This window comes from Colias eurytheme, chromosome 31 (genome assembly GCF_061535395.1).
Source record: "Colias eurytheme isolate Ceu_HAF_F1 chromosome 31, ilColEury1 Martin Lab GWU primary, whole genome shotgun sequence".
NCBI lineage: Eukaryota > Metazoa > Arthropoda > Insecta > Lepidoptera > Pieridae > Colias > Colias eurytheme.
The window spans coordinates 489,817-503,127 of NC_143010.1; the positions used below are offsets into that span (position 1 = coordinate 489,817).

The 13,311-nt window shown below is 34.0% G+C and overlaps 1 protein-coding gene across 1 annotated transcript; it reads left to right on the forward strand.

The window, feature by feature from the left end:
* The first annotated feature begins 1,415 nt into the window (after positions 1–1,415).
* LOC149895317 (uncharacterized) lies at positions 1,416–10,260 on the forward strand. The gene is made up of 3 exons (XM_090118821.1): positions 1,416–1,617; positions 2,951–3,068; positions 4,983–10,260. Exons 2-3 carry the CDS (start codon positions 2,954–2,956, stop codon positions 9,902–9,904), a joined length of 5,037 nt encoding a protein of 1,678 aa, XP_089974947.1. The 5' UTR covers positions 1,416–1,617; positions 2,951–2,953; the 3' UTR covers positions 9,905–10,260.
* The last annotated feature ends 3,051 nt before the right edge of the window (positions 10,261–13,311 follow it).

Below are 13,311 nucleotides of genomic sequence, written 5' to 3' on the forward strand. Positions count from 1 at the left end.
AATTATTTATATAACGTACCTGTCTTATTGCACTGGAATGTTTTTGTAGTACAGGTGCGTGCCGCTTATTATATGCTGCTTGTTTTTACAAAACATTGTAATAACCATCTCCTATCGACTAATAAAATGATATCTTTATTTATTTCGTGTTTATCTAGCACCATTTACCTCGTCACTAGTTTTTTACACGAATATATATATGTGTTTATAAGACGCAAATAGAATGCGCAGATTAACGAGTAATAAATAATTTTTTTTCTTTCGATAATTTTTAAATGCTAGAAATACTAGAAATAACATCTCGATTATAGCATAAATTCGCATTTCATTAAAAAAAAATTGTCATCAAACAATATTATTATTTGATGTCTTATAGCGGCAGTACACATGGGGCCAAGGCGTTGGGCCAACGTGTTGGGAAAAAATGAAGGATATCAAGATTCCTGTTCACACATTGGCGTACTGATCATTCTGCATTGGCGCTTCAAAGATGGACGTAGTCCGTAGAAGTTCTTGCAGCCGCGGCAATTTAATTATATACAGTGCGTTTAATTATTACGTACATGTGCATCAATAACAATGAGTGTACTCTGCCGTCTGCGATGATACCATTTTCCAATCTCTATTGTCCTTTTTTTATAACTGTATAAATAAAACATTATTATGTTTAGATTTTTTCAAATGTTTAAAATGTGTACATTTTACATTTAATTTAATTTTAACTACTTACCTATAAAACGAAACTTTAAAGATTAGATTTTAGATATTATTTTATTAAATGATAATATTATTTATGTAATAAAGCACAATTTGATCAAAATAATGCTCATTGTATATTGTTATTTAATTTTTAAGAACAAGTAACTTTTTAATACTATTTTACTCATTTTATAAATATATTCATTTTTTTATCGCATTGTATGAAAGTTAGATAAGAAAAACATCTAGAATAATATAATAAATAGAAAATAGAACATCTAATTTATTGAGTCATATTATGGTTTTATTTTTGTGTAGTTCATGCCGTGGATTCCAAATTATTCCTTCATGTCGATACAAATCTACGAATTGTAAAACCTCGGCGCCGCCATCGCTATCGGAACATGGTTAAACGTAAATTTCATTGACGCGCAACGATACTGTCTCCGCTGACGAGTAACAACAAACTGAACAAGACACCAACGTGTGAACGCTGTTTGTGGAGCGCGCCAAGATCCTTTGATGTGTGCACAAAAAACCGACAACATTCGGTTGGCCTGCCAATATTGGCGCCAACTAGGCTAATGAAGCCAACATACCGCCAAGTAGCTCTCTACACGTTGGCCCAACCCGTTGGCCCAACACGTTGGCCCAATGTGTACTGCCACCATTAGATTTGATGTAGTCTGTGGTCTTATGGCGATAGTGGTCTGCGCGTTCCGTTTTGACATGATAAGAATTTTGAATTTTATGATTTTGACTTCGTCGTGTTGTTTGGACTTAATTTTGACATGATGAATTAAAAACTTGCAATATGTGGAGTAAAAAATAATAATATCTGTTTACTTACGTTATATTTCGACGCCATACAAGAAATAACTTGCCTTCGAAAAGCCTAATTTTTTGCGGAAAATTTTGGTAAGATTCTTATAACTTACCATAAATACATACAACATTATTATATTTTAACCTACATTTAGTATTCGGCTTGTTTTTATATACACACAAATATTATAGTACCGTTTAAACTAATTATATATCAACAAATAAGTCAATAGTAAAAAAATCCTATTGAGGTTATATTTTGTTAAAAATAAATAATAAAACAATAATTCTAAATTTTAAAGCGTCTCGAATATGAATAAGCATGATTTAAATATCAACGGTTGCAGTTTTTAAGGTTATATTCAAATTCAAATTTAATTTTATGCTGTATTTCATAAATTACACAAGGTGACCCTACAGAAAGGATGACTAAGATTTATAAATAACTTAGGTTTTTACTATTTGATTCTTAAAAAAATAACTTATTGAAGGTAATTTATAGTACTCATTGGAGTATCCCATTATTTTTTCCATTAAAAATATTTTTACTATTATTATTGAAGGCTCAAGACACTTTTTGTGTCATAATGACCTTATTGTTGTATCATCTCATTCCCATTTACTCAAAGAATTTTTCAAATCGGACCAGTAGTTTCTGAGATTAGCGTGTTCAAACAAACAAACTCTTCAGCTTTATAATATTAGTATAGATAATGTAATAATAACTAATAGTAAGGATTTAGACCAATGTGGGCAAAGCTGTGATGTGTAAAAAAAAACTTAAAAACTGTGTTTAAAATTAAATATCTCAGAAACAATATGAAGAATTATTTTAATTAGAGAAAAAATTTGATTTTTGCAAAAATCATTTAGATGGAGAAATTTAAATCTCTCCATTGCTATGCAATAGATAAACCAACATACTTTTGCACATGTGCTTGTAAAATTTTATCATTAACTAGCGGTCCGCCCGGCTTCGCCCGTGGTACATATTTAAATAACAACCATCCTCATACTTCCACAAACATTAAAAAAAATTATCGAAATCGGCTCAGCCGTTCACACATGATGCCGTGACAATGCGAAACGGGTTTAATTTTTATATATATAGAAGTAACAATTTTCAAATGCAAAATACATATAATAGTTAATTTCAATAAAAGAGTTGCATAGTTTTAAAGATATAAGCATTCTCTTATTAATTAATTAATTTAAAAATTATTTATTTATTTATTTATACTTTATTGTACATATATACCAGACAGAGAATAACAAGATAACTACAATAATTAAAAAAAAAAAGAAACCAACACAAAGGCACATATGTACGAAAAGGCGGCCTTATTGCTTTAAAGCAATCTCTTCCAGGCAACCCAGAACATTCTTTACAACAACAACATTCTTGATATCATAAATCTTTTTTCAGACAATGTCGTCAGACATTGACATCGAGGAGCACAATGTGTTCGACCATCCGAAGATAAAAACAATATTCCCTGACATTTCGTCTATAAAGACAGAAATTGTGGACATAGATGATGAGGGTGAGTACATCCATATATATATTTCACTAGCTGTGCTGTACGGTTTAATCCGCATTCCTCTGCTCCTGTTGGTCTTTGCGTGATGATATATAGCCTATAGCCTTCCTCGATAAAGGGGCTATCTAACGCCGCAATACTTTTTCAAATCAGACCAGTAGCTCCTGAGATTAGCGCATTCAAACAAACAAACTCTTCAGCTTCATAATAATTAATATTAGTATACATTCTTGTTTCACACACAGTTTGTGATAATAACCGAACTGCTTTGAAATATTTGGATCAGTCTTTATGTAATTTTTTATTTGCATTCAATTAGTCTTATAATAGTTTGTACACTTTATATAAGAAGTGACCGCCTCCTCGGTACAGTGGTTGACGCGTGAGCGTAACACCGAGGGGTCCTGGGTTCGATTCCCGGTGGAGACGAAAAAAAAAACATGTCTTGGTTTGGTAGGACACAGAAGTCTGATCACCTACTTGTCCCTAAAGAAAATCATTTAAACAGATGTATAATGCATCTGCCCCTTACCCCACTAGGGGACATGGGACTTCACTTATAACTATAAGAAGTAATTTTTAGTTTTTACACCCCTAAACTATAATGATGTCCTGGCAGGAAAATGTTTGCCTTCACTTCACTATCACTACATAGTATAAAACAAAGTCGCTTTCTCTGTCCCTATGTATGCTTAAATCTTTAAAACTACGCATCGGATTTTGATGCGGTTTTTTTAATAGATAGAGTGATTCAAGAGGAAGGTTTTAGTATATAATTTATTAGGTTTTAGACAAAGTGGGCGAAGCCGCGGGCGGAAAGCTAGTATAATAATATATTATGTGTAGACTGTAAATTACATGCATTTTGGGATGTTTAATTTCTATGTCTTTGTTTATTAGCTGTGCCGCTGTGTAGACAAAATTGCAAAAAGTATTTTTTAGGTATGTACCATAAGTTATATTCTGGTTACATAAACTACATAACTGCAAAGTATTATCAAAATACTTTCAGTGCTTTTTCCGTGAAAGAGTATAATAATAATTGTTATAGAATATGGTTAATAAAGTATTTCGTAACAATATTCGATTTATCTAGATAATAACAAAACTATTAAAAAACGCATTCATTATCGCATAATGTTAACGAATGTAAACAATATTACTTGCATCATGTTTAAACAAAAATGTTTATAAAAGCGGAAAGAGATTATGATAGCAAATTGAATGACCCTTTCCTTTAAATTTGCGCTATCATAGATATTTTTATGTTTTTGTTTATTAGAGCTCTTATTATTTATTATGTTCCACATATTTTATAAAATTAAAGCAACTATGGGTTTCCTTGCCGGTTCTTCTCCATAGATACTGCTTTCCGAATCGGTGGTAAATGTTACAAATATGTAATGACGATTCAAAAGTGCTTCTAGAAGAAGTCTAATTGAATAAATAAATGTTTGAGTTTGAATTTTTATACAATACCTACACCCTGGTTTCGCACGGATATTATATTCAATTCAAAAAACGGTTTCTTTGGTAAATGAATCATTGTTATTAGACTGCTGCTCAATAAATGTTTTTAATTTAATACATTCCTATCATTTATTTTTAATAATATCCTCATCAAAAATCTCATGCTTGTCACAGGCAGGAAAATAGATATACTATAGGTATTTTATACTAATTCTTCTTCTCTAGGCGCGTTGAGAGTAAAATTTCAAGGTCGCGTCATGGGAATGCAGTCACGTCATGGAGTGATGCGACGAATTTGGTATCATTGTATCTTGCCAAAGAAGTTTCACTGCAGATACGTGTGCTTGGCACACATGCATTTTTTTATCTGCTTGAATGTCCATTCTCCCATTCTCTGTATAAAATAACTATCTTCATTCTTATTAATTTATTCATTGTACGTTTCAGAAATGCCAGAATATGCGGATGACAATGCCTACCTAGAAGAAATGTATGTAGGCGAAGACACAGATGGGTTCGATGGAATCAATGCAAACAATAGCATCGATGAACATGAAGAGATAAATGACATTCATCTAATAGATACAACGAGCTTTCACCACGTGTCGCAAAATAAAATAATCCTAGGAACTAAACCTGTGCCTGAAAGAGATCCATATACCGCACATGTGTCGTTAAAAGACTGGAAATATATTCTCAACAAACATAAGTTCTACTGCCAAGAATGTATGATACTATTTCCTACGCAGAACACGATAGATGCTCACAGAATGGCCGCTCATTCGTTACTTATAGCAGTGCAAGGGTACGATAATGTGTTTGGAGATAGTGCGGAACCACCGAGAGTGAATAAAGCCAAGAAAAGTACAACTAAAAGTGTCGCCATGTTGAATTACAGCGGGTTTAGACACAACAAAGCCGTAAAAAGTACGGCCAAAGTGAAAACTGAAGTGTTTAGTGTTAGTGAGCAAAGTGCGTCGAACGTACTTGGTATGGTGAACCTATTAAAGTGTCCAGTTTGCAAGTGTTACTATTCAAGCGAGAGACATATACAGGGTCACTTTGTAAAGAACCATGGGACTAGTGATTTGATCCCAATCAATGAGTGTTTTAACGGACAGTGCGCGTTTTGCTTTTACAAAACGATTAACATCAAAATGTACAATTTTCACCTTCAACACGTGCATAATAAGATATTTATGAAGTTATGTACGCAGAAATATGCCTGCTCTGAACATGACTTGACGTTCACATCAGCAAATGCGCTGAACATACATAAAGTAGCTGCGCACACGCCTATTAAAGTGACCCCCACGTTTTATACTGGGGTTGTGCCAAAGGAGATTTTGTTCAAATGTGACAAGTGCCCGTTACACTTCCTCGCTAGTTGCGCGGCGTTCTCACACTCCGTACGATGCCTTAAATCACCAGGCGAATGGACGTGTGCCTTGTGTAAACGCGCCTTTAGATCGTCAGACAAACTAAAGCATAAGGTACAACACAGGCTGTTTAAGAAATTCAATGTTATAACCGTCACGCATGATTTGACGAAGCGGATAGTGTGTAAATGTCCTAAATGTGGTATACTTTTCAGTGAAAGAACGTTTTGGAGGTGTCACACGATGGAATGCGTTAAAACCGTGTCGAAACGGTGTGATACCTGCGGTTTGAAAATTGAACGTTCTTCCGTGTTAAAACATGTCAGAATGCACGCGGCAAATTTGAAAATTTTGACAATCGAATTTGTCTCTGGCCAATTGGATTTGAAAACACAAGTGACAGTCAAAAAGAGCGCGAATGCAGAGTATAGGATGCCTAAAATTGAGTTTAAAAGTCCAGTTAAATCGGAGTATATAACTCCGACTGCTATCGAATATAGGAACGGGAACATTTTGTACTATTGCAAATCGTGCAAGACGTATTGTCATTCCAAAACGCAGTTCCATTTAACGGGAGCGTGTTCTGATATGACTTGTGTGAAACGCCGTACTTGTAAAATATGTGGTCTGTGCTTCACGACTAAAACCTTCCCGACGCATGTTGCTAGAGAACACAAAGAGAAGAATTTCAAATTGAGCAACATTCAGTTTTTGGATCTACAAACGGAACAGAGAATCACTCCCCCACTGCCTGAGTGGAAAAAATGCTCGGAATGTAACATAAATTTCTTCGGTCAAAGAGCGCTGCGTAAACATAACTGTTTTGAAGAAAAGTTCAAGATTTGTGCCCAATGTGACGAAGGTTTTAGTGACTTGGCATACAAGCTGCACGCTCCGTTTCACGCTTTTAATACGCAGCAGGAAGAGGAGGTAGAAATAAATCAAGAGGTCGAAATACCGGATTTACTTAAAAAATACGAATCAATGCAATCCCTATGGAACATTATTTATCTGTGCCAAGTTTGCGATATCGTTTACGATAATTACGACAAAGTCATAGAGCACTGTCAGGATCATTTTTGCAATATGGAGAGTTTCGATGTTAAAATCGAAAAGTGCTATATATGCAATTTGCAATTTGACGAAGCGTCGTATAAAAATCATGCGGACATTCATTTGAATCCTGTAAAGAAAAGTTCCTTTCAAATACTCAAATTTAACTATGAAAATCTTCTCAATGACGCTTGGTTTGATATATTCAAGCCGATAACGGAAGAACAAAGAGGCCATATATTAGCTAAAAGCGCGTATAATATAGAGAGATCTATAAGATTTAAGCTAGAAATAGACGGTTTTTCCAACAGTACAATGTTTAAATGCAACATTTGTAAAAATATAATACATAGAGATTGTGTGGTAGAACACGCGAAGAATCAAGATGCGTGCGAAGAGAGTAAGCCAAAGTTTGCGTGCTCATACTGCCATTTGGTGTTTCAGAATAAAAACACCAAACTTGCACACGAACGCGATCATAATACCAATAGATTTAAGGAGAATTCTATTCGTCTAGTTACCTTCAATGACGTGAACGATTTTTCGACAAATTTCGTAATGTGCAACCTGCCCAGAAAGGACAGTTTGAAATTCAAATGGTGTCAAGAGTGTAGTCTCTTGATCAAAACGCAAGACTACAATAAGCACTTATTGAAACATAAGCCTAAAAAGGTAACATATGCCATAAAGAAAGGGATTAAGCAGAAACTATATGACTTATACCAATGTGTGCATTGTAAAGGAACGGTTTTTAATTCGATCAATCTCAGACGACACAAATGTCCGACGCGCCCGTCACCTTTGCTGTACAAAGTGTGCAAACTCTGTAATTTGAAAATTAGAAAGTCCTTCATTGCGAAACATTACGCGTTTCATAAAATGAAACCCAGCTTCAACAAAAATACGATCAACGTTGTACCTTTTGATAATGAAAGAAGTGAATCGCCAATCGAGCAAAGCGAAGAGCCTGTACAGAGAGATACGGAAATATTATTGACCCTATATCAATGTCAGAAGTGTAGAGCATGTGTTAGCAGTTCATCCAAACGAAAGAACCACTCATGTGTAAAAGACAAGCAATTCCTAGTCCCCTGCCCTATATGTAAAGTACTCTTCCGTAGGGTAAAGTTTAAACTTCACGAGAACATACACAAACTAAATCCAGGCATTACCAAAGCGAATGTAATGGTAGTGAAATACAATCTTCGGCCAGATCAAATGTTAAAACGAAAACTAGATGAGATCGCAACGCCTCGTAAGAAAATCAAAACTGAATCGAATACAGTGTCCGAAGACCCCCTAGTGCGTTATTATGGAAGAATGCCTGTGTTATACAAGTGTGCCTGTAATTTACTGTTTGAGAATAGAGTTTATTTGGCTGAGCATATGCAAATATGTGAAAGTGACCGTAACCCCGTCACTTGCAAGATATGCGGATTGCAGTTCCATGAAAAAGATATACAGAGACATAACGAATTGGACAATTTATGTGCGGAAATTAAGTTTTATTTGGTTGGCACAGTCGTTATTAACAACACACACACGCACGACCCTAACCATTGGATAGCCAATTGCTCTCACTGTAACCTTTATTACATGAATGTCAAAGGTCTAAAAATTCACATGGCAAAAGGTCACTTGAAACGGTCGATTCGCGTTTGCACAGAGTGTAAAGTGCGAATACCGGAGAAGCGTTTTAGGGAACACGTGGTCAAACATCACGAAACAATGAAACTCACTGTATCAGAGCTTAATAAAGAAAGTTTTGGTGCCATATCCACCTCTGATTTGGTAAAGTTGAGAATTGGGCCTCCGCATGAGTTAAGTACTAGTAGTGTGAACGAGGAAGGCGAATCCGCGATATTATACAAGTGTTCGGAGTGTGACATGCACTTTACGCAGCGGAAAACACTTTATTATCATTACGAAAGAAATCAGCATGATCATAAAAGGTTTCCCTGCAAGTATTGCGGGCTGAATTTCACACAGATTGTATTGAGGCGGCATGAAACGTCAGAACATACGATCAATGATTTTAACATTGTAGTCGTCTCTGATCCTAAAGAAAGACCGATAAAAAGGGAGTCACAGGACTCGTCGTCTAATTATAGTTTTGAAAGTACCCCAGTTAAAATAGAAAGGATACCGTCGCCGGTGAAGGTTCCTAAGGAGAAGCCCAAAAATGTTGAAGGCATATTCGATGTTTCTAAGCTCAAAGGTAAATATCACACAGCTGAAGAGTGTCGTATAATTCGTAAATTGTCTATAACTCCCATACAAAAACTTAAAATGATCTACCAGTGCGAAGTATGTAAGTTAAGTTTCATGCACGAAGATACAATAGGCAAACATATGAGCGCAGGAACGCATGGTTCAAAATGTATGCCCTGTTTAGAATGCGGACTGCTTTTTACAAAACTGAGTTTATCACGACATTCGTTTATGCACCATACGATCCTAAAATTAAAACCGGTAGACTTTAAAATGAGAGTATATAGATCGGAAACGTATTTCTACGACGTAGACAGTTTACCTATAAGCGTGGAAAATACCGCGAAAATACCTTCTTCGAGCGAAGCTACGAAAATAGTCATAGAGCAAGAAATTCCGCCGGTTATTAAAACAGAGGCGCCAACGTTGTTTAAATGTGCAAATTGCGATGTATATTTCACTTCCTATGATATGTGTTGGGAGCATACTAATAACCATACTCCTTTAGATTCTACAGAATATATAGGCTGTAAAATATGTGACCTACAACTGCTTTGTGAATGTCTTGGTGTGCACATGAGAGGGCATAGAGAAAACACGTTCGATATAGACAGTGTAGTTGTCACGGAGTTTCAACCTCGTGAAAATGAAATACCAGTAATGAATACGTATTTGGCTGCGGAAAAATTAAAGTCCAAATTGATTAGTACTACTACCGAAGACTGATTTAGATTGACGACTAATTTTCTTTGCTGTTTTAGCCTCAGTGATAGAATATTCGTTTTCTATTTAAGTGTCTTTAGCGCTATTAAGATTTGCTAGAACTAGGTTCTATTAATTTAATATTAATAATACATTTGGTAATGTATAAAAACCTCGTTAATGAAAAAGTCACGAATTTAAATCCTGTTCAACCCAGTGTTAAAAATGAATAAAATAATTTAAAAAATGCAATGTTATGTAACTGATTCAGCTTATGATTTTTAAGTAATTTGATGTTTAAATAATATTTGTATAAATGATTTGAAAATATTTTTTAAATGATTATATGTCTGACCAAAATAATATTTTAAATCGAAGCTTTGACCATATCGAAGATTCATATAAAAACTAGGCTTACAATTACATCAAAAATCGTCCAAAATAAATGTCTGCCTATTCGTCTATCAGGCAGAGTTTTCTAATGAGCGTTTACTACTTTGAACATTAATGCTTCGAATTAAGGTGCTAATTTGCTTGAATAAATTATTAAGCCGCTCGGAAAAAAAGTTGACTTTTTGATAAGATTGTGCGTCTAGTCTTACTAATATTATAAATGCTGAAGTTTGTGAGGATTTATATCTCATGTATATGTTTGATACTCTCATGGAAAAACCACTAAACAGATTTTAGTAAGATTTAGCAGTGATGTGGCTTATTTACCGCATAAGCTGTTTAAATACTTGCTTTTGCCTGTGGTTTCGTCTGCGCTTTTATATTAGCTTTACCTGTATGTTTGTATGTTACCGACCGATTTTGACCCACTTTAAACGGACACATTTAATTCAAACTTTGTACACTTACCAAGGATCGGTGTCAATACAATAATTTCATGAGTTTAAGCGTGTTTTTTTTTATTATAATTTTATATTAATAATACGTCAATGTTTTGATTTCATCGATTTTATAATGTATAAAGATATTAATGCCATCTATCTAGAGACAATGATGCTCATTATAAAATAATTTTAATGTAATGATTGATTTAGCCGTAAGGAGGATGTTAATTTATATGTTTGTTTTGTATTTACGTCAATCGGAAACCATTGAAATATGTTTCTTTAATAACAACATACGGAAAAAAATATTGTTTAGCGTCCACTTTAGTTTGGTTCAGTAAATCAGTAAACAGTATTAAAGCGCGTCACACACGGTGAAGATACTATAATATTTTATCTTAAGATACTGTAATATTTACATATTACAGTATCTTAAGGCATCCGGTATCAGCGTTCTGACCATCTTTTTTCTTTTTGTCATTGCGTACTAAGACCCCTGTAGAACTGCCATCCTGTTACAAATGACCCGAAATTTTGTGGGTCTTAACATAAAATATTATAGATTATAGTATCTTCACCGTGTGTGACGCGCTTAATGCATATTTATTTGCTTAAATATACTACAGCAGTATATTTACACAAGCAAGCGTGTTTACGAGAGTCGTAAGGGTATTCTTATATCTGTCAATTGTCATAGTACACGTACGATTATCGTAAACACGCTTGCCTGTGTGCGTGAGTCATTTCGAACGTGTTGTGTGAAGTTTCACTACTTACGATTATTTACTATATACCTATTACTTATTTTTTATTATATAAAAATGAATCGCAAAATGTGTTGGTAAGCGCATAACTCGAGAACGGCTGAACCGATTTCGATAATTCTTTTTTTATTATATTCCTTGAAGTACGAGGATGGTTCTTATGTAGAGAAAACGTAAACATGTACCACGGGCGAAGCCGGGGCGGACCGCTAGTTTATTATATAATGTCCTCCTTAACTCCATTGTAACTGTATAAAATATAAATTGATGTATAAATAAAACTCAATAAACCAAATATGTAAAAAGATGATATGAATGAAATAAGCAAATATAAATTAGCTTTTTCAAGACGAACTTTACCTCGAATTTCTCAATATACTTTGTCTCTTTCTATTTCTATATTTTGTTTGGAAGTGAGAGAGACAACACGATGTTGAGAAGACCGTTACTTAAGCATAATGTTGATAGTTTTTAAGGATATTTGTTAATGTTTGAATGATAAGTGTAAAATTGTAATTTAATAAAGTATTTTGAATACAATTTTGGAGATTTTTTATTTATATACCTACCAATAATAAACTTGTGAGTGTCTGTAATATTTAAAAAAAGCTTTTTACTGAATGCATATGGATGTATATTGTATACACAGTAGATATTACACACACACATTTTGGTTTAAAACATACAAATATTTGTACGAAAAAAATAGATCAAACCATTCTTGTAGATTGTTTTTCGAGGAACATCTTTTATATACATTGAGATAATATTACTACGTATGGAGGAGACACCACGAACAAAATCTGTGCGCCATTTTTTTGCTCTAACTAAGTTTTAAAAATGATTATCTAGTTAGGTACTTAACGATGAAAGTTATTCCTTTGCACTTTTCCGTATTATTTGTGCAATATCGTAACACACACGAAGGCATATTTGATGCGTTTCACTTTAAAACCATTAAAAAATACCGCTCAACATGGCGTATGTTGAGTGGAACATAAGTGATGTAGGCGGTGTCGACTCCATATTAATTATTATCTCAATGTTTATATACAACATATTTTCATTAAGTCAGTAGCTAAAGTTTTACAGCGCTCCGAAATGAGTAAACAGTACTATTTTTCAGTAGGTACTCTTGAAAACGCTAGGTTAGGCTTAAACACAGGCTTAAAAATGTAACATTTCAATGGACTAATAATGGAGTCATTTTAATAGGCAACATATTTTGACGTCTTATCAGTTTTATCTTCATAGAGAAGTGACACGCTTAAAAACATCGCATCGTGTATCGGTCATTATTACTATAAATAAGTATATATATGTACAATCGTAATTGGAAAAAGTTAAGCCAATGTGCAGTTAGAACGAAACGAAATATGTAATATATTATTTTATGCCCGTCGTTACAAGGTTACTTTGTTGAATTTTGTTGAAGACGTGTCAAATGATGCCTATTAAAATGACTAGTATAATAGCTACCATCCATACTATCCATACTAATATTATAAATGAGAAAGTAACTCTGTCTGTCTGTCTGTTACTCAATCACGCCTTAACTACTGAACCAATTTGCATGAAATTTGGTATAGAGATATTTTGATACCCGAGAAAGGACATAGGATAGGTTTTATCCCGGAAATCCTACGGGAACGGGTTTTTCTTTGAAAACGCGGGCGGAAAGCTAGTTATTTATATGTCAGGAAAAACTATTGTTCCATATACATACTTACTATGAACTTATACCAAAAACAGGGATTAAAATAAAAAACAAAACATTCGGAATATTCATTTATTATCTGAAAAATGTGCATAACAATTTGTGTTTTGTGTA